The 20,174-nt window shown below is 37.6% G+C and overlaps 1 protein-coding gene across 4 annotated transcripts; it reads right to left on the reverse strand.

Moving 5' to 3' along the window:
* Positions 1 to 3,671: 3,671 nt before the first annotated feature.
* On the reverse strand, positions 3,672 to 20,132 carry ABHD18 (abhydrolase domain containing 18). Of its 4 annotated transcripts, none has more exons than XM_079305729.1 (14): positions 19,923 to 20,132; positions 17,822 to 17,967; positions 16,950 to 17,058; positions 15,796 to 15,880; positions 15,202 to 15,302; positions 13,475 to 13,553; positions 13,298 to 13,392; positions 12,787 to 12,804; positions 10,819 to 10,957; positions 9,260 to 9,349; positions 8,876 to 8,977; positions 7,610 to 7,988; positions 5,462 to 5,624; positions 3,672 to 4,800 (listed from the first exon to the last, which is right to left on the reverse strand). In XM_079305729.1, exons 3-14 carry the CDS (start codon positions 17,039 to 17,041, stop codon positions 4,749 to 4,751), a joined length of 1,395 nt encoding a protein of 464 aa, XP_079161855.1. In that variant the 5' UTR covers positions 17,042 to 17,058; positions 17,822 to 17,967; positions 19,923 to 20,132; the 3' UTR covers positions 3,672 to 4,748. The 4 variants fall into 4 exon arrangements, with proteins under 4 accessions (XP_079161855.1, XP_079161854.1, XP_079161856.1 ...); XM_079305728.1 differs by having other exon boundaries at positions 12,787 to 12,812; positions 13,306 to 13,392; positions 19,923 to 20,100; XM_079305730.1 differs by lacking the exon at positions 12,787 to 12,804 and having other exon boundaries at positions 10,819 to 10,962; positions 13,288 to 13,392.
* Positions 20,133 to 20,174: the final 42 nt, after the last annotated feature.

Here is a 20,174-nt window from a genome sequence, read left to right on the forward strand (position 1 = left end):
TCCAATGAGATCGTGTGAAGTTCTACCCCTTCATCAGAAAAGTCCAGCACAAAGCACCCCAAAACTCAACAAATTCCCACCACAGCTGACACTTTAGGCACTGAAACCTTTTTAGGATTATTCTGGAACTGTGTGTCCAGTAGTAGCAGATCAGATCATGGGGTGGAGGTCCAGGCCTAGCACCAAGCAAACCTCAGGTGCCTGGGGCATTGTTCAAGATACTTGAAAATTAATGACCTGCTGTGGTAAAGGCTTGAAATTAAAACATCTGCTACAATTATTATGTGACCAGAAGCAAACTGCGTTATCTGTGTTAATGCACGTTCCTGTAATTGCAGATTTCAGCTCCAAACATTAGAGGAATTTTCATGAACAGAGAAAAACATCACTCCTGCTTCTAAGCACTTTTTCTACTAGAAGGGACACATATTTTCTTTTAAAATTTATATTGAGAAATACTAAAAAACATAGAATTATTAAATTACAGCATTAATCTTCAAACCCTTAGAGGCATTTTTCTTTGATACCAAGTTTTTTCAGATGTCATACATTTACTAATAAAGGATGTGCTGATTGCATACATTCCTGACAAAAGGAGAATCAGTCACACTAAAACCATTTGTTTTTCTTCTATTTTGCCTCTCAAACTCAGAAGTTAAGTAGAGGTTAGAGTGATATGAAAGTAAAGAGGCCCTACCTAAGTCAGAGGTAAGAAGGGGATTAACCTCTTGTTTCCTCTTTTTCCCATACAAGCTTTACAAGATAAGGAAGTAGAGGAGTAGGCCAGCTGGGACCTAAACACAGCAGGAAAAAAGCAGGAAACTAATTAAGGGCTAGTTACTTGGGGGGGACAAAATAGCACTCAAGTTGATTAGTTACATAGCACTTGAGAAGTTTTTGTCTAGACTTACTTTGATAACTGTGTGGGACAGAGCTCCCTGCAGACTTTGTTGGATGGACTAGGACTGAAATGGATATAAAAAGCTGTTACAGTTGCTAGGACTCATCCTTCATATTTTGTCCACTTGTATCCTCCTCCTTGTTACTTTCTTGCAGTGAAAGTCACACTTTTTTAGTAAAACTCTCTTTCCTTCGGGAATACAATATGTAAAATGCTCCTGTTTGGAAAAGGGCTGATTTACATTAAATGAAACCAAGAGAATAACAATTCTTATTTATGTTCTAATGCTCATGTTTAATCCTGTGTAGAAGCATCCAAGCCTACTAAAGAACACTTCAAATTCCAGGATTGCATGGAATAGCAGAGTTTTACTCACATAGGGTAAAAATTCAGGAGTTACATGGTTACAGACCACCCTAAAGCTCCTTTCCATGCCCTGTAACTTATCATTACTGCCGAGCTGGCAGAGAACCTGGCAGTCTGAGATAAAGAAACTTCCCTGCCCAACCAACAGCAATTCAGATCAACATTAAAAAAAGAAACCCAAAACATGACACAAACAATTAAGATAAATTTAAAAAAATATACCTGCCTCAAAGTGTTAGCAGCTACCAAGCAGAAATAGTATTCAAGGATCCAAGGATTCTCACTTTTCTGCTGTTTAGAGAGTATCTCCACTACAGGCATTTGACATTTCAGCAACAAGTAAGAAAAAGCAGCAAGACTCCATTTCTTCATGTAGTGTTTCCTTTTTGCAGGCTTTCAGGAGGAATAAAACACAAATCTATGGTTGCTAAAAAGCAAAAAAATAAAAAAAAAAAAAACTAAAAAATTCCTGAGTGGCTCCTTATGAGTTGTTTGGGGGGGTTTATTGGCCTTGGGGAAAAAATTAGAATACGTTCCACCTGACAATTGTTAGATGTGTCCTGCCCTGGCAAGTGTAGAACTGGAACCACAGTGGTATCTTAATTAGCTAATACAAGCTTATTTTCTTTACTAGGCAGGTAGAAAAATATCTAAGTAACACCAGTGTTTGTTGTGTGAAGCTTTTCTCGTGTCCTGTAGATTATCTGCTCTCCTCGTGCTACAGCTCTAGTAGAAACAGAAAGGATTACAGGATGACAGTGGGATGCATTTTGAACACCTGTTAACAAGAGAGAAAAAACCCCCCTCACACCTAAATGTTTTTAGGACTTTTATTGAAAAAAATTAAAACAAAAAAAAATTACCAAGGCCATTTTTACAATAAATTTAAGACACACAGAATGGCTTACCTGCTACATGGAAGAAACCTTACTACAATATTTCTCTCATGCAAATCCTGGATTAAAACCACATTCTCATTTAACATCAAAATGGATTGTTTATACCTTTGTAGGATTTAACCTTAAAAGATGGTTTTAAAAGTCGATTTTCCAAAGGTTAAAAACAGCAAGATTCCTCCCTTCACAGACCAGCTCCCTACATCTGATAACTGGCAGAAATAGACCATTGAGCTCCTTTTTTTTTGTTATTCTAACCTGAGAAATTTCTTAAATAATGCTTATTAGGCTTTCGTATTTGGCAACACGACTTCAGTTACAGAGCAAAGTGCGATTCCTCATTCTTGTCAGAAACCAGTCTTTTACTGTTTCTCCCAAAAGACAGACAGTCTCACAACCAAGAACAGCATTTGTCCCAAAAGACACTCTCACAGCAGGAGTGGTATTAGCCTAAACCTTCTTCTGTGCCCTTTTGGTGAGTTAAACCTTGTTAGTAATACCATTGGGACACTAACCTCAGGATGCAGAGTTCCCATCAGTTGTGTAATTCCCAGTATTGTGCGCTTTGAAAATATTTGCTTTGGCATGTTATACTTTGTAGCATAGTTGATTTTTTTTTGTGCTTACTCCTGGCCTTTACAAAATCTGTCTTTTCGCTCTTGCATTTATTCAAGCCCTTTCCCTTGCCACAAGTTATTTCCCTTTCTCATAGCTGCAACAGAAGCAGGACACAAAGAACACAATTACATTTAAAATGTGAGAGCTACAAAAGCTGTACAGCAGACAGTGCTCTGGTAAAGCACTCTTAGTTGATGAATATGCTTGAAAACCCTGTGAATCTTTTAGATTCAATTTTAAATTTGTAAACTTACTAACATTAAATTTCAAACCCTCCAAATATTTGGTGTTTAAATGTACTAGTCATTTCACACTTGCTCCCCACATATAAAACCAATATCCTCCAAAGAAATGATAAAAAAATCACTTGAAAGAAGCAATTTAACTTCCAACAGATTAGAACCTCTTCTGCATTTTCAGTATATTTGTATGTTATATCATTTGGGTTATTCAAAACTTTTGCTCTTCAGTTTTATCTGAACACACCTGATTTTCAAATCATGATCTCTTCACAGTTACTTGTCCTGTCTACCTGTCTAAAATTTAAGAGAATGCTCCATACTCTGCCTATTAAAAACCTTTACAGCAACCACAGAGACCAAAAGTGATTGATTGGAAAGGTGCAGAAGTCACACATCCTGAGAAATGGCTGGATTTTTCTGTTTGTTTCAGAGTAATCCTGGTTGTGACTGTACAAAATACCCAAGTGTTTCAGTTTTCAACTTCTCGGCAAATTGGTTTTAGAAGAATGTTATAGGAGATAATCACAAAAAAAAGAGTAGTGGAGAGATACCCACACAGTTGGTACATGACAACCTTTTATTCTACTGTAATTTGTTGGCATTTTTGATCCCAAAAGAGGAAACAGCAGACTTTGGATTTTCTTAAAGGTGTTCAAAATCTAAGTTTCTTTATTTTCCATCCAATTAAAAAAGACAAGTGTTGAAAAATAAGGAGCAAACCTAACTGTTTCAATAACCTTTAGTCTACGTATCTTTTAAATTATACAGTTCAAGTGTATTTTGCATATCAGCGCTGAGTGGACTTTAGAAAGGACATCTGTTGAAGTATTTCCAACAGGTCTTTATAGCACCATACAATCTGCTGTCAGCTTAACTGCTTAGAATCAGCCAGTGCTTAGAAAGTAAAATGCTGATATTTCTATTTCATCTATCACTCCAAAAAAAAAAGAAAAGAAATCTGGAAGCTTATGTTATCCAACTCAATTAATGTAAACAATTAATTACCAGACACTTGATCTTCACTTATTCCAGTTTTGTGAACCTGGTTGATGAATTGTTACATGATCCTTCTGTAATGGCACAGTTTAGTTCAGTGGCAGGAATACTGCACGGACGTATTGAATGAAAACATCTCTCTCTCACTTCTCCTTGAATTGTTGAAGTCTCTCTTTGCAATGTGGTTCTGAGCCTTCTGCTAAGGCTCATTTTCAATTCATAATTGAAGAGAAAAGCAGTGACAAACACAAGAGGCTGAGTGCTGGCAAAGCCACGGTACAACACAATAGGAGCAGCAAGGCCTTGAGGAAGCAAGAGGTAACCGAGGTATCTGGAACAAACCAAAACTACACTAAACACAAGAGAGCAGCTTAGCCCCACAGCACATTTTACATTCTTCCAATACATGATTGGTCTGTTTTCTACTGACACACGATTCAGAATTTATTCAGAATTGAAGGAACACACAATCAAATAAGATATGAAGTACATGAACCATTCATGCACTGACAAATGCTGCTGTTGTTTTGTCACAGGTAACACTGAAGCAGCTGTGTCAGAATGGCACTGGATTGAAATGAAAGCAATGCTGGTACTTTACCACTTCTGGTAATTGTTACCTACAACAGTCAGTGACCATCTGCTCAACACTACAAGAGGCTTGTTTTCCAAACATGAGTTCCAGTAAGCTGAATTACAAATGAGATCAGTCTGAATGCATTAGAAAGATCACATGGTGTATTTCTGGAGAAAGCGGTCAAATGCATCATAAATTGCTTGCCTGAAACAAGAAAAAGAGAAGGGAATTTGTATAACTTGGGAAAGGGCAGATATAAGTGGCATATTTCTATATATTTATAAATATATCTACAAAACTATCACCACAATTTCAAAACTGTTCAATAAAAAATGTGGCATCCAGTGGTATTTTCTCCTTCCTTTATTTCTGGGTTCTCTCACTTCAATCCACTAATATATTTACATTTCAGGAATGAGTGGGACTATTTTCCAACGTTCATGCAAGATGAAATGTAGACGGATTAGGAGTTTTCTACTCAAACACATCAGAGATATGCATAGCCTGAAATTTTTGAGCAACTATCATAAAAGTAAGGCTGAAGTTTTAAATAGCAATAAACTACTGGTTAGCATATATTGATCCAATAAAGTGTCATTCATTTTTTTTGTTGTTGTTGCTTAGACTTCCTAAGTGGTGTGTAAAGTCTTCCTAATTCCTTGTATTTTAAAATTAATAGCACAAGAATTTAACTTTTTGAAAACTACAGAGCTGCACCCATAAAGCTGATTTACATAACTGTCTTTAGAAAATCAATGCCTAATATTACTAAGGCACAGATTCATGCAAGTACTACTTATTTACAGTCAAGCTTTCATTTTGATTAAATCTAAAATTTCATTTTAAACTTTTCTGTCCACCTTACCTGAAGAGTCCTTGTTTGAAGAGGTAGGCACTGACATGACCTCCATCCAGATACCTGATTTCACACCCTGGCCAGATCTCTTGGAGGCTGCGCACGCCAGTGCGGGGAATGTACGCATCCTCCTTGGCTTGCACTACTATGATTAAACTTGGGTCAACTGGAACTAAAGGAAAACAAAGCAAAACTGAATTCATCTCTGCTAACAAATAGAAACATAACAGCTGAGATTTCTGTTGCCAAAATGCTATTTTCACAAAAAATTAAATTATTCGAAGCTTTAATAAAACTACACGTTCTAAACTTTCCAGCAGAATTTATCTGGTTTTTGACGTTACAGTAGTGAGGCCATCAGTGGAAAAACAAACCCTAGAGCAGAAATTCCTCTAAGACTCGTGAAGTTCACAAGAGAATTCTCTTTTCTCTTTCCAGAAAAACTCTATAGCATTCATGTCAGTCCTCTGAGATCCCTTTTTATTGGCAAAAAGAACTATAACATTCAACAGAGTAGAAGTTTCTTTTTTTTTTTTCCCTCAATGAGGAAAAAAGACAACTTTTCATACAAGAGGTCAGAAAGTACAGCCTATGTTCATTTTCTTTTCTGTCTCCTACATGGTTCACTTGCAACATAAAAATTCCAACATATTGTTATACATATTTATTACTCATAAACAGAACTACACCAATCAGATTACTAGCAGGAATAACACCAATATGATATTGAGAAAAATAACACCAAAAATTATGTTGAACACAGAACATTTCTCCCTTCAAAAAGAGAATATGTGATATGTTCATGAGTGACCAGCTAAGATGTCTGGCAGTGGGGTGTCTCAAATAATTTAAACCTTTCATTCTTTCATACTAAAGCACATATAGAAAATATACACAATGCTAAGACTAATTCAAGTCTTCCATTCAATTTTTCATGAAATCTGAGCATTAGGCAGATTTTCTGAAAGTCCTCTCTGGCCTCACTCCAAGGATACCCTGGCAGGGGAAGCAACGTTTCCCAGAAGGTGATGAGACCTGGGAGACTTGACACAATGGACTCCAACACTTTGACAAGTGCATCAGAATCACAGATCCTTTTAATTTCCAAGAAAGGTCAGTGCTTAGCTAAGTGATACCTGTCTAGATGAACAAGAAAGTCTGTACATAGAATAAAACTTAAAGAGGGCTTTATCTGTCTACTGAAATAACTTTAAAAGCTTTAAGGAAAGCACTTCACTGGTATTTGTCACAAAACATCTCTGGCTAGCAGTGAAAGAATCGACACTAATGTAGATTCCTTTTATTTCTTTTTCACATTTATTCAAATCTAAACACTTGTACCAATGGAGTACGGAGTGCCAGGATTAAGAAATGAGGTGGCATGAGGGCTCAGTACCAAGAAAGCTTTGACACTAAAAGATGACTCTGCCTGAAGTCAAAGCACGTTGTAGGAGATGCCTTCAGCAGGTTCATGCACAGCCAAATCATGAACTGCCACAAAAGGAATTCTGAGCCCCCACTCCAGCAGAACCTTTTAAGGAGGCTCTAGGAAGCAATCACTTGTTTGCATTGCTGGAAAGGGTTTGTCCTGATCGCCAAGGAATGCTGGACTACAGCTCCCCCTATATGCTATGACTCTCCTGGGAAACAGGATTCACCAACCTGCACCAGCCCAGAAGGACCCCTAAAATGCTTTTCCTGGCAATATCATTGAAGGCTGGTGCTCAGCTATGCAGACTACTTTCTATCTGAAGTCAGTATAACATTTCTGCTTGAAAAACCTTATTAGCAGATTAATTAAGATGAATTAGACCTAGGTATTACTCACATCACACAAGTGTTTTCTTCCTTTAGATAATACAAATTTGCACTAACTCGTATCTGAAAAAAGCCACAGGAAGGCAGAGGAGAAAAATGAGCAAAGACACCGAGAGCAAATTTTAATTAACTTTGTCATTAGTTGGCCACCAAGAAGGAACAGAAAAACAATTAGGAAATTGAGTAGTAAACAGATGCTGCAGAATAATGCTCACAATATTTCCATATTCCAGTAAAAGTACCAGCAGGTTTACACATGGAGAAGGAAGAAAACACCTTTTCCTCCACTGTATTTTATTCAGCTTTTGAAAGTGCTCCTTGAAACAAAGAGATACATACCTGGGAAGTTAGCTACGTGGGTACATTCATCCATTACTCCCTTCATGAACATTAAAGATTCTCTCTGTAAAGTTTCACTCCTTCTCCTTGTATTAATTCTGTGTCCTTCTGGGCTGGTTAAGTTTTTATTGCTACTGCTACTGGTGGAAAAGGTTTGATTTATGCACTGCATTTTAGGAGCATCTTGAATTAAGAGTCTTTCTGAAGAGGCACTTAGAGCACTTCTATTTGTGGCAAAGCTGTGAACAGATTCCTTAGGTACAGTGTCATTCAAGGACTCAAAGCTGAATATTCTGGAAGTCACATCCATGTCTGCCAGACTGTCCACACTGTCAGGGAAGTTCTTCACAAAGTCTTGTCCCATCTTGAAAGAATCCGTCTAAACAAAGACAACAATTGAGGGTTTCTTCCTTAAAACCAGTTTGTTAATTTTATTTTTAAGATGAACTCATAATAAAAAATAAAAAAAATTTAAAAAGACACTACGAGCACCATTCACTTCCATTTTCAGCTTGCAGATCATTCAATTAAATCCTGATCATCATAACCTCTTAATAATTTCATTCTACGTTTCTGTCAGTTTAAATAAGTGCAGGAGGTACCTACATATACAGAAGCTTGTGATATAAAGATTTGTTTTTCTTTCTATACTAAACTCTGAATATGCAATTACAGTCATTTAAGCTTAAATGACCTAATTATAATAACAGAAAAATGAACATATGTGATGAGGTCTAATGTTACGTTTAGGACTGAAAAACTGTCTAAATACTAGGGAGACAAGCTGAACATCTTGAAAAATGTTTTTTCCTTTCATTTAGTCTTCTCCATCAGTACTGCTGGAGTGTATTTGACTTAACTCTTATTTGGGCATTTGCCATTTTTATCTCCACCCCAGCTCCTCTTCTCCTGCTGTGAAGTATTAGAAAAAGAACTATCACAAAGGAAAGAAATTTAGAGGGGGAAAAAAAGGCATTTATCAGAATTTTGATTGAATAAACTTTATGTTGTAGATTACACTAAGTGTGATCAAAGGAAAAGCTTGTAGCAAGGGCTACATTTTAAACATGTTACACAACCAAATTATTAGTTTTGTTTCTCAGGTTTTTCCTTCAAACACTAAATTGATCAAAACATAAAGAAACAACATGCCAGCATGTTCTACCTAACAATTGTCTACTTTTAGTGGAAGTAAAAAAAAGTTGCATTATTTGCTAGATTTGCACATGTAAATATTAGCAGATAGACAAAATAAACCATACTTACTCCACAATATTCAAGCATTTGAATGATTTCTTCTTCATACACAGTTTCTGTAAAATACTGTTTTTCCAACTCTCTCCAGTTCACTGCCTTACTCAGCACACCCTGAGATGATAAACAAAAATATTCAGTATACAAGTAAAACCCAGAGGTCATTCTAAAATAATGATACACACAGGAAATTGACCTGTTCCTCTCCTGATTTTTTTCAGTGCAATTCTATTCTGAGGCAGCTCTCAGAGCTATTGCAATCAAAGCACAAGCACATATTGAAATACAGGACATGGAATCCCACCTCCTTCTTGGCCAGCCCAGATATTTTAACTTATATTTCTGATTGTAATCTAATACATGAACAAAAAATGTGCTTTGTAACTTATTAATTACCGTAGTGAAGACAGCAGAGGCTGTTGACCAGGAAAGACATGGAATCAATGGCAATGGTTTAGGCCAGTTTGTCACTGCCAGTGAAGCCATCTAGAATCAAAGACACTTATTACACAAAAAGAACTCTCTTATCTTCAATTTCTTTGTTTACATGGTATTTATGAAACACATGGTGCCAAAGACTTAAGGACTGTGACAGATGGATATACTTTCACCTATTTAGAAGTTGCTATCTAGTCTCCAATGATTTGTTTTTTTAATAAATATTGCTCTGGAAAGGACTTACTTCAAGGCTGAATGGGATTTGGTTATAAGAATTTCCAATGGAATATTTACTAAATATTCCATCAATTACAATTCAATTAATTATATTTATAATCCATCAATTATCATTATAATTATAAAAACTATTACAAGCTAGTAGTTGTTTCATACCATAAAAAACTTCTACAATGCTTTCCACAAAGCTCTTGCAAGTTTAGTTCAAGGCAAAATAAAGGCAAACTATGAAAAAGACTATTTAAAATTCTATACTTTCAAAATTTGTATACAGGAAACAAAATTTGAGGGAGAAGTAATTCAATGTGTTGAGCACACTCTTTTTCTGTCCTTTAAGTTTCAATTCTTACTTTTGCATCACTTCTCGGAACACATTTTTGTGATCTCTCCCTTTTAGCAGAATTGAATCAGTGCTTGCAACCTTCCATTGCAAAACACACTCTATAGAGGATCAACATCAAATATCACTTATTTCACAGAGGTTTTTAGTTTAGCAGGGTGATGTTGATGTAAACCAAAGGTGCTCTGTACATTTATGACATTTACAGTTATAAAATTGTGCTTTAGGGGAATATTTTTCTTTTGGGAAACACTACCACTACCAACATTATTTACTGAGCTCCTAAAAAACAAAGAAAGGTGTTGTTTCAGTAAGCTTTGCACCTGTGTCTCACAAAGCTGTGATAATCTGCAGAGACATGAGCAGTAACATTATAACTGTGTATTAGTCTTTCAAGCACCTTAGCGATACAGTGCTGGTTTAGTTTGAGTATTCACAGTGTCACACAGAAAATGTTATCCACCTCACCACAGAATCTCTGATCAGTACCCATGATCACAGACACCAAAAGTCACCTCAATTACAACATGCCACAAAGAAGGGGTATTTCACATAATGCATTAAAACACAAAGGTTTAAGCAAGCAGAAAGGAGGAAAAGAGGGAGAATTAGCAATCGATCAGTGCAGACTTTCTTTCAGCAAACATTTCTGCCCCCCACCCTGGAAAAAAAAACAATTATGTGAGAAGTTTATATTCTTATTAAGCCTGCTGGGAGATGGCTGACAAAGGGCTCTATGATTTGTCAGTACATATTAAGGATTACACTAATTCAGCACCACAGAACATGAGAATTGCCAACAATTTGTTTCTCATGACTCTAAGTGTTTATTTTAAAGCACTCCTGAGATCAACACTGTAAAACAAATTATGTCCGTATGCTACATGATCAAATGAGAAGTTAAAACAAAAATTACTGAACAGGAGATATAAAAGCTTACATGTCCTCCCATGGATATTCCAGTCATCCCTAGTGGTCCATAGCCTTCTCTCTCTAGCCAGTGCAAAAGAGCTGCCGATTCTAGAATTAGAGCTCCTCCCATCACAAACAGGTCCGAGACATTTTTTAAACATGACCGTCTTTTCTCCCCAGAAAAGGAAAATAGAGGGTTTATTTTCTAAGATTAGACTCTGACAGTTCTTATCATTCTACACACACTTTTATACACAGCTTCATCACAATCCTAGAGAATTTTGGAGCTGAACTCCTGTTGAATCAACAGGAGAAAGCAAGCCCAGATTTTCTGGCACTTGTAATTTATCATCCAAATGAGGACTAGAAATAGACACCTGCCTATGCTTTTAATGTAATATCACTGACAGCTTGGTCTTTTGGAAACAATAACCAACATTAGCATCTCATTAGTAGCAATATTCTGTCCTGTGAAGTTGTAGCAGATATTTTAGAAATAGAATCAAAATGATACAATCCTAGACATACGCTATCTCATTTGCAGAAACAAGTTTGTTTTTTTCTTATGTACCTGATTTACATCATTGAAAAATTGCACACAACATTTGAGGAGCAATCAGTATGTCAACTTTGGAAGCACTCATCAGTGTCACTGTAAGACTGAAACTGTAAAGTGGGAAGTTTGTCACAGTATTGAGAAATTCAGGCAGTGTAGTGCAAAGCTCTAAAACACAGAAAACACACCAAAAAAAGTAGAAATCTATTTGGCTGAGCCATCAGAGGGACATAAAAATAATAGACCTCTAACTTGGGGAGGGGGACTGAGTATTTTCAGTACCACAGCCAGGTTACAAAGGACTCCTGGCCTCTCCTGCCAGCATGCCACTGTCACATTTGCAACACTCTGAAGCACAAGGACAAAGCTCACTGTGAAGTCACACAGAAATGAACATAGCTGCAGAGCAGCATTTACAGACTAATGCAATTCTTTCCTGAGATCACTCAGCCCTCTGCAGCTGCTGTATTTATTGAACACTGTCACCTGTTACACTGGTGCTCTGTAACCCTGTATTGGAGAGTGACAATCACCTGCTGGGGAATTAGACTGAGCATTCCCAGCCTTGAAACAATACTGACACACTGGACAACTGAGAACAGTTATTTAATTTTTTTTCTTCTGCATCAGATCACCCATAACTGGAAATTAACCTACCAATGGATGCATTCCAGCACAGGCTTTGTCCTGTCACTTTCCTATAATCTTACCAAAACCACTTTGCGTCTTCTAATCATGTTAAATGTACTAGTTAGGATTAAAAAAGATTAAAACACCAACTCATATTAGGACTTTTGGAAATATTGGGAGACTAAAAGCTTAGTCTCAGACACATATCCTGTTGAATTCTCATAATACGCCTATGGTTTGGAAAATATAAAAAGGAAAAAACTAAGACTGCCTAATTAGACATCCAAATTCCAATTTAAGCAATTGACTGAAGAAACAAATCCTGTAAAATACTGAATATTGCATAGCGTCCTGACTAACAACCAATCAACACTAGATTTATTCATATGCCTCTAAATCCTTAAAAGATCTTGGAAAAGCAAAATCCTAGCAGTTATAATGGAAATAGGCTATCTGAGCAAAGATTATCCAGAGCTGACTGAAATATAGCAGCAGCACTTGTACATGAAGTTGTGAGTCAGGAAAATAAAATGGCCCTGGCTTGCACTCACACAAGATGTTTGCACCTCACTCTGTACTGCAAGTTCATCTTGTGCAAACTTTCCTGATCCCTGAGATCTCCTAACACAACACCCAAAGCAGTTTAGCAAACAGCAGACAATTTCACATTGGCAGGTTAGAAGTGGGTTTTGAAGTGTCTTTTTCTTAATAAGCTATCAAAATCAAAGTTTAGCTCTTGGCTTGAAAGAGAAAAAAAGAAAAGTAGTATTTTAAAAATACAATATCCATAAATGTAACAGGAATACTTACAATTGATCCTTAGGTTTTCTACAGCCATGTAAAAGATTCCAGTTAAAGAAAGTAAAAAAGGCTTTATCAAAACTGATCATTAAAAATAGTAAGAAGAAAAAAGCATAAATAGCACGAATTAATTGAATTTGGGATTTAAACTGCCAGTATTCAGTGTTTAGTGTCACTAAATTAATCTATTTCAATGATGCAGTTTGTAACATTTTACTGTTGTCAGACATATGGGCAAAAAAAACCCCAAGTGTAACTAGAGATCCTATTTAATGAAACAGAATGATAATGTTATACAAAAAACAGAACAAAACTTAACTGTCTTTTTAAAAACCCACCCAAATCTGAAGTGGTAACAGCAATTTTCTCAGAAGTTACCTGGGGTACCATACAATTGTGTTTCACATAATGGTCATACTTCCTTTACTTCTACCCACTGTATCAAAAAGTTGGTATTTTATGAGTGTGATAACTCTTTCACCTTCCAGAGAACACATCAGGAGTAATTACTGTTTTCCACAAAAGGATATAGTAAGGATTTTCTAGCAACAGGGAAGCCATGCAGGCTTCTTTAATCATTGGCCGTGCCATTAATGTGCGTCTCCTCCAGAAGTGCTAAAGACAAGATGCACAAACAATCCAGCTAAGACAAAATTTGATGGTTAAATTCTCAGTAACAATCATTTTACACACTCACATGGTCTCCAGTGCCTGCTAAATGAATGCACACAGGTCTGTGCTTGCCATTCCATCTTCTGGGTATGATGAACTGAAATCTGTGAGAAACAAACACATATTTTAGCAGGGTAAGGACATCTATTAACAAGCTGCATCAAGAAAAATTAATTAAAAAAGAAAAAAACAAAACCAAAACAACAGAAGTATTTGTAACTCATGCAGGCAAACTGCCAGCATTTCAGCAACATCATTTTTCATAAACACTTTCAGCAAACAAAGGAATCTGAAAGTAGGACAGTAGAAAGGCCAAACAAGAAAAGGAGCCAAGATGAAAGATCATGTTCCTAAAAAAGACTACTACCTCATCATCATAATTTAAACTTTGCAGAGTGGAGAAATGCAACTTCAGATAAAGAGCAGCCTAAACAATCATGTCCAGCTCTCCTAGGCATCATTGCTATTTTTCTCCTGAAGGCACAACAGCTGAAATTGAAGATTAAGATGAGCCATAAATTAAAAAAAACCAAAAAAACCCCAAAACCCCAAAATACAAACTATGACATTATTCTACACACTCAACATCAATAAATTAATGTCTTCTTCTGCTATTTATTTACAGTCTACACTACTGAATAAAAAAATCCCTTCTGAACCTTCACTATTTTCCCCACAAGATGGAGCACTGTTACCTACAGGAGCATTACACTTCAGGAAATACATTCATACCATCTTGAGGGAAATTTGTACAGCTGTTTGAAACTGTCACAATACTGACCAAAATAACTATTATGTTAACTTGGTTACAAAGCACAAGAGAACATAGATGAGGAAACAATGAGCATATTGTATTTTTCAGTATGGCACTAATTAGTTTGATAATGTTAACAGACAGTTAGTTTCTCCTACCAGCAGAGAGGTGGAACAAAACTAATTTCTTGAATGCCAACCTTTTTCTTACATACCTTAACATTACATGCCTAAGCACACATATAAAAATGCCACTGAGTACTACTGACAAAATTTAAAATGTCAGTATCAACTTGAGCTGATAAACTCTTATGTTTATGTTATTAAACAAAGTCTGGGGAAAAAAATTAATCATGACAGTTCAGCTCAAAACAAAAAGCAAACAGAAATTAGACTCCCTTTGCAAACCCACTCCTAATCTGCAAAGTGTTAGTGGGAAACCAGCACTGTTAGGGAGCCTCCAGCTTTCTGTAAGAATGCTTTTTTTTTTTTTTTTCCTTTTTTTTGTTGTTGGTTTGTTTGCCAAGTAAGAAAGGAACCAGATTCTCTGGCTACAATAAAATAGGCTTGCTACTTTATCACACATACAAAATTTTTGTATTCAATAGAAATGGAAGGTTGGAATGGCTCCTTCAAATACAACATAATATGCTGCAATATAAACAGCTTCTCCTGCTACATATAAAACAATAACTACTGTTCTTCATTTCTAGCATCCCCCTCACTTGCAAAAATACTGAACCAGTAATTCAAAACCAGGGGATTCCATGGCTTTGTGCAACATGATTTCTACACTCAAAAACCCAAAACAAATAAAAAAACCCACAAACCAAAAAAGCACTACTTTGCTAGTGATTTTTTTTTAAATACATAGACTGAAATATCACATGAATAAGACTTATTGTTTGCATTACAATCAATTAGTTGCACAATAAAACTACTTACAGACCATTATTTCTCTGCAGCACTGATTTCAGAAATCCTCTTGGTTTCTCTTACCTTGCTACAAGAGATTCAACTGGCAGGATACCTGGGACACAATGAGCCAAGGGGGAAATGAAGTGCCCTTCAAGGATTTTGCAGTCTGATTGCCCCTCAACCTGCAGAAAGGATGAGACAATAGCAATAAATATTATGTCAGTCTTTAACTTGCTCTGAAAGCATATCTCTTAAAGTAGAATTTGTTATAGGATAAAAAAACTTGCTTAAAAAATCCAAAAGCTAAGGCCTACTCCTAAAAACAGGGATACGTGTTATCAACAGGGTCAAAACACTTTTTTTCAACTTTGCTTTTATTAAATAACCTTTTAAAGGAATCAAAGAAATGTGCAATGCTGTCTCATTTTAAATATATTTGATAGCACAGACTAAGTTTTGAACACTGAGTTTTAACATTCGACATCTCCCTGCCCAACTATTGTACTACTGGGAAACAAAGAAAAAAACAGTATCTGTACAAGCACTGCTTTATTCTCTATTTCCTTCCATTCTCTTCTAGCAGCCAATAAATGTTAAGTACCAAGTTATTTCACCTTTATATATCTTTAGGAAAATAAATGTAGTTAAATCACATCATCTCTTGCTTTTAAGTACCTTGTCAATGAACACTGGGTAATCTTTTGAAACCAGCGTCTGGCATTTTTCCCTGTTTCCAATAATCTTTCTGAATTCAAATATTCTGTTGAAAGGAAACAAGTAGAGAAGATTCAACTTTTTATCTAAAAAAAAGAAGAGACACATTTATATAACATTTCAGGAGCTAAAGTAAGCCACAAACAAAAGTTATGAAGCCAGCTTTGCATTTACAGATTAACCAGGCCACCATTGGGTAGGTAGCTACCACAGAATGCTCTTAAGTTAAACAAAAAGTCTCAGGTACCTTGCTGGGGAACAGAAAACTAAGGGGAAAATCTGGTTGCTTTCTTCTGCTACTTAAATGGGCTGCAGAGCCAGACAGAGCAAATGAAACTCAACTCTTCTCAGATGTGTACAGTGAGAGGACACTGAAGAGGCAATGATTATGTGTTGCAGTTTAAGAAATCTCTTCTGGAGGAAAGTGAAAGATTGCTTTCACAGTTAAGCACATGAAAAAACAGCCCAGGGAAACTATAAATTATCCCTATCCTCAAGGGATGAAGTGCCTTTCAAGTGAATTAAATGCCAAGTGACTTGAAGAAACAAAGAAGTCAGCTTTATTTTGAACAGGGATTCTGACTTGATGTCCTCAAACTGGCTCCTTCAACCTTAAATACTTTATGACTTGTTCATTCCAGTGCTCATAAATACTCACTTTACCTGACCAGTTAGACCAGTTTTGAGTGAAAAGTACAGAGGAACAACCTATTCACCTTCCCAACACCACAGAAAACCCAAAGAATGGAAAGAAAATCCAGTTTATCACCACACAAAGAAACAGCTCTACTTTACAACCTTTGCTTTTCTCCTATAGAAACTGCATTAAGTATTTCTGAGAAAGTAAAGATGCAAGATGTGAGTGTGGAGGGTAAGCAAAATGAAAAGATGTTTTGTTTGACTATAAATCTTTCAAAAATACTGCATTTATTGATTTCTTGAACAGAACCAAATTAAACACTTTTGCTATTTTAAATACAGGACAGCAAATACTGTTGCTACTTCAAGGGTTTGCTATTTTAAATACAGGATAGCAAATACTGTTGCTACTTCAAGCTGTGTTTTTTTCTTTTAATGTAACATAATGTTTATGCTGTTACTTTTTAACAAGTCACCTTTTCAGATCCTCTGGCTTTCCCCATCCTCTGATGAAAAGTTTAGTGAGGAGAAGTTTTCGGTACAAGACATCTAATTTACTTACACCCATGAGCAGCACACTGTCATCTAGGGGAAAAAGCAGAGGTAAAAATAAGGCAGTTAAAGTCTACAGGAGTGGCAAATTCATTGATTGTAATATAAAATGGTTTCTTATTTAGGTTTCCACGTTAAGGAAAAGCCATCTAATGTATTCCAAGAAAGTTATTGCTATTTTTGAACAAAATACAAAGGCAGTAGATACATTATGCAGGAATTTAAAATGCTAATTAAAACCATATATTCATTACACCACTGATGACAAGCCAGCTGAAGAGGCACATCAGGACTCCATCAAAACTGCATCTTCAACTAGTCCTAACTGTATTTCACTCAGATTAAACAAAGAATAGCACTGATCTCTATCCTCTCAACAGAGCTACGATGGCAAAACTCTTCAGTCTGTCATAAACACATCTCAATGGAAACTTGAAACAATGTTTGGGTTTAAATCACTAGAAGACTCCATCTCTTCATCTTCTTAATGGAGAGAGAAGAGAGGGAGAGAGGAGGGAAAGAATGTCAGTCCAGTCACTGCTGCAGAGAAATTATGTTTGTAATCTTGCCTTCATTGGTGTGGTAAACACTTATCCTAATCCTTATTTTATCTCTTCCTTTCCAATTTTGCTATTTCTTCTGGTTTTCCTCCCATTCCTTTCTGGGAAAAAAAAAATCACACCCTCAAAATCCTTGCCAGGATTTTTTTCTCTTTCAACAAATACACCAGATCAAACAGAGTTAAATCTAATGAGATTTTAGGCAAGCAGAGTACTATTTTCAAAGCAATACTTACTGAAGTGAATGGGAGCCACTGCTGAGCTCTTCCAACGAGGAAGAAAAACAACTGAACACTACTAAAAAGGAGAATTTAAATCTGATTTCTTGATCAGCAGGATACAGGTTACTCAATTACAAATAATGTCCAAGATCTGTATACACCTAAGAAAACAACAGATTTAATAATCAAACACTTGGTTAGTAAGTTCACTTCAGGCATTTTCTAATATTTCCAGATCGTCCATTCTAAATGCACTCAATAATCTTGTCACACTCCATAATAGTGTCATTTAATTTATGGGGTCTTAGAAATTTTATTTTCATCAAAAGCACTTTTTCTGCCACACTGCAATATGGTCATTTTTAAAAATAAACTTGTTTGACTATAACAAGTCAAAATTGTGGTCAGATTAAGAAAAACACTTCTAGAAAGCCAATATTTAAGAATCAATATACAGGAAAAAAAAGGAGAACTTGTTAACACCTAGAATAAATTACTATCAAAACAGAAATTACAGACACTTGAATGTTAGAATAAGCATGCTAGAAAGCCACAATGGTACAATCACTACAGGGTAAAAATAAATACATGAAATAAGCAGAAAAATCATAATGGGGATGTTTTGTTTTAAAAACATGAAGATGTAGATTTTGCTTTGAATCCAAAGTCTGGCCTGATAAGCTCTCTGCTGCACCAAGTGAGTGCCAAAACAACTTTCTAGGCAAGCACATTCATTATATTTAAATGTAATATTGATCAAGGCAAATGTGTTCTCTCATCCTCTCTTCTGCTTCATTGATGGAATGGAGACTCTGAAGTAACTTGGGATATTTCAATTAATCAGAATCAAGATAAAAGCACTACTGGAAAGAGCACAGGAAACACTAAAAGAAATTTTTAAAAATATTCCTAGTACGTGAAGTATGCTGCATAGAACTTCTCAGAAATATAATTGAGATAAAAAATTTGGGAGGATGGCCCCTACTGTACCTCTTTAACAAAAGGGCAGGACAAGCTCCAGTCACTGCCCATCCGTGCCTACATGGCAAGACAATTACAAACAATTTTACTGCCAGGAAAGGCAAATCCAACTGCAGGAAGCTGAAGTTTTATCATTTCACATTAACAGGAGGATTCCAGCAGTGAGGATTTGAAACGGATGAAAGATGTTTCAGAATGAAACTCTGCTTCCTCCACTTGCCAGCACACATGGCACATCCCGATCCCACTGTGAGTCAGGTCAGCTGGAAGCAGTGACCTGACAACGATGCTGTGGAGCTGTGTGGCCCCAGAGACAGGATCTGTGTTATCAATCTTGAATGAATAGATTATCAACACAGAAAGCTGTAAATAACGCGATCCCTGAATGGAAACTGCAGCAGATACAAAAACACACTAAGAACATAGAAACAGACACATACATTCATCCAAAATCCAACACATAAAAGGTCAGCGCTTTTTATCCGAGCAAGCAGCTTCAAGAAAACCACCCCTGGAAAGTACACGAGGGCTTCACTCAAGGCCCACAGTGTGGTTTCTATTCTATACATGGATGCAAAAAAGCCAGCAGCCAACCCGAAAAAAACACGGAGGCTCCGTTTCAGAAGGCGGAGCTGTCAACTTCCCTACCCTCCCTCTCTATTTAAGAAGAAAGCTCTCCTACAATTAACACCACGTCCTTTTCTGATAGAAAATCAGAGGAATCCCAAATAAGTCACGGCAAGGCAGGCACAAGCCCCACAATAAGTCCACAGAACGGGAGGGACACACAGGAACCGGAGGATAAACAGCGGGGCCTAAAGCAGGGCTGCCAGCAGCTCTCCGCCAGCCTGACCCGAGCGCTCGAATTGGGGGCAGGTGGGAGCCCCGACCCCAAATCTCTGCCATCCCCGATCCCAGCCCGCCCGGGCGGGAGCCGGCGCTGCCTCAGTGCCCGCGGGAAGGGGCGGCGGGAGGCAGGACACGGCCGCGGCGGCCCCTCCGCGCCCCGAGCCCGCCCCGGGGCCGGGCAGCGCCGTGAGGGGGAGCCGCTCCGCCACCGCCACCGCCGCTCCCTCACGGGCGGCACCGCCACCCCCCGGCCCGGCCCGGCCCGCGAAGGTCACCCGCTGCTCACCCGAAGCGCTGCCGGTGCTGAGGCACCACATGGGAGGGCGGGAGCGGCAAGAGGAGGAAGAAGAGGAGGAGGAGGAGGGAGAGGGCGAAGGGCGGAACGGGACGGAACGGAACGGGACGGGACGGGACGGGTGGGACGCGCCTCACGCGCGCGGGCCTGGCGAGCGCGTGCGCGCGCGCGCGGGGAACACAAGCGCGGGAGGCGCGCGCGGGAGGCGGGAGGCGGCCGGCCCCGCCCCGCCCCGCCCCGCCC

The sequence above is a fragment of the Erithacus rubecula genome, assembly GCF_903797595.1.
Source record: "Erithacus rubecula genome assembly, chromosome: 5".
In the NCBI taxonomy this organism is placed as follows: Eukaryota; Metazoa; Chordata; class Aves; order Passeriformes; family Muscicapidae; genus Erithacus; species Erithacus rubecula.

What these genes read in the sequence shown, in the direction of transcription:
- ABHD18 (XM_079305729.1), bottom strand. Translation starts at nt 17,041, where the DNA reads ATGGGTGTAAGTAAATTAGATGTCTTGTACCGAAAACTTCTCCTCACT. An exon ending in AAGCCAGAGGATCTGAAAAG is followed by an intron (nt 15,881 to 16,949) that starts GTGACTTGTTAA and finishes TCCTTTCAACAG; the next exon opens with AATATTTGAATTCAGAAAGA. An exon ending in GTTGAATCTCTTGTAGCAAG is followed by an intron (nt 13,554 to 15,201) that starts GTAAGAGAAACC and finishes TGTTTCTCACAG; the next exon opens with ATTTCAGTTCATCATACCCA.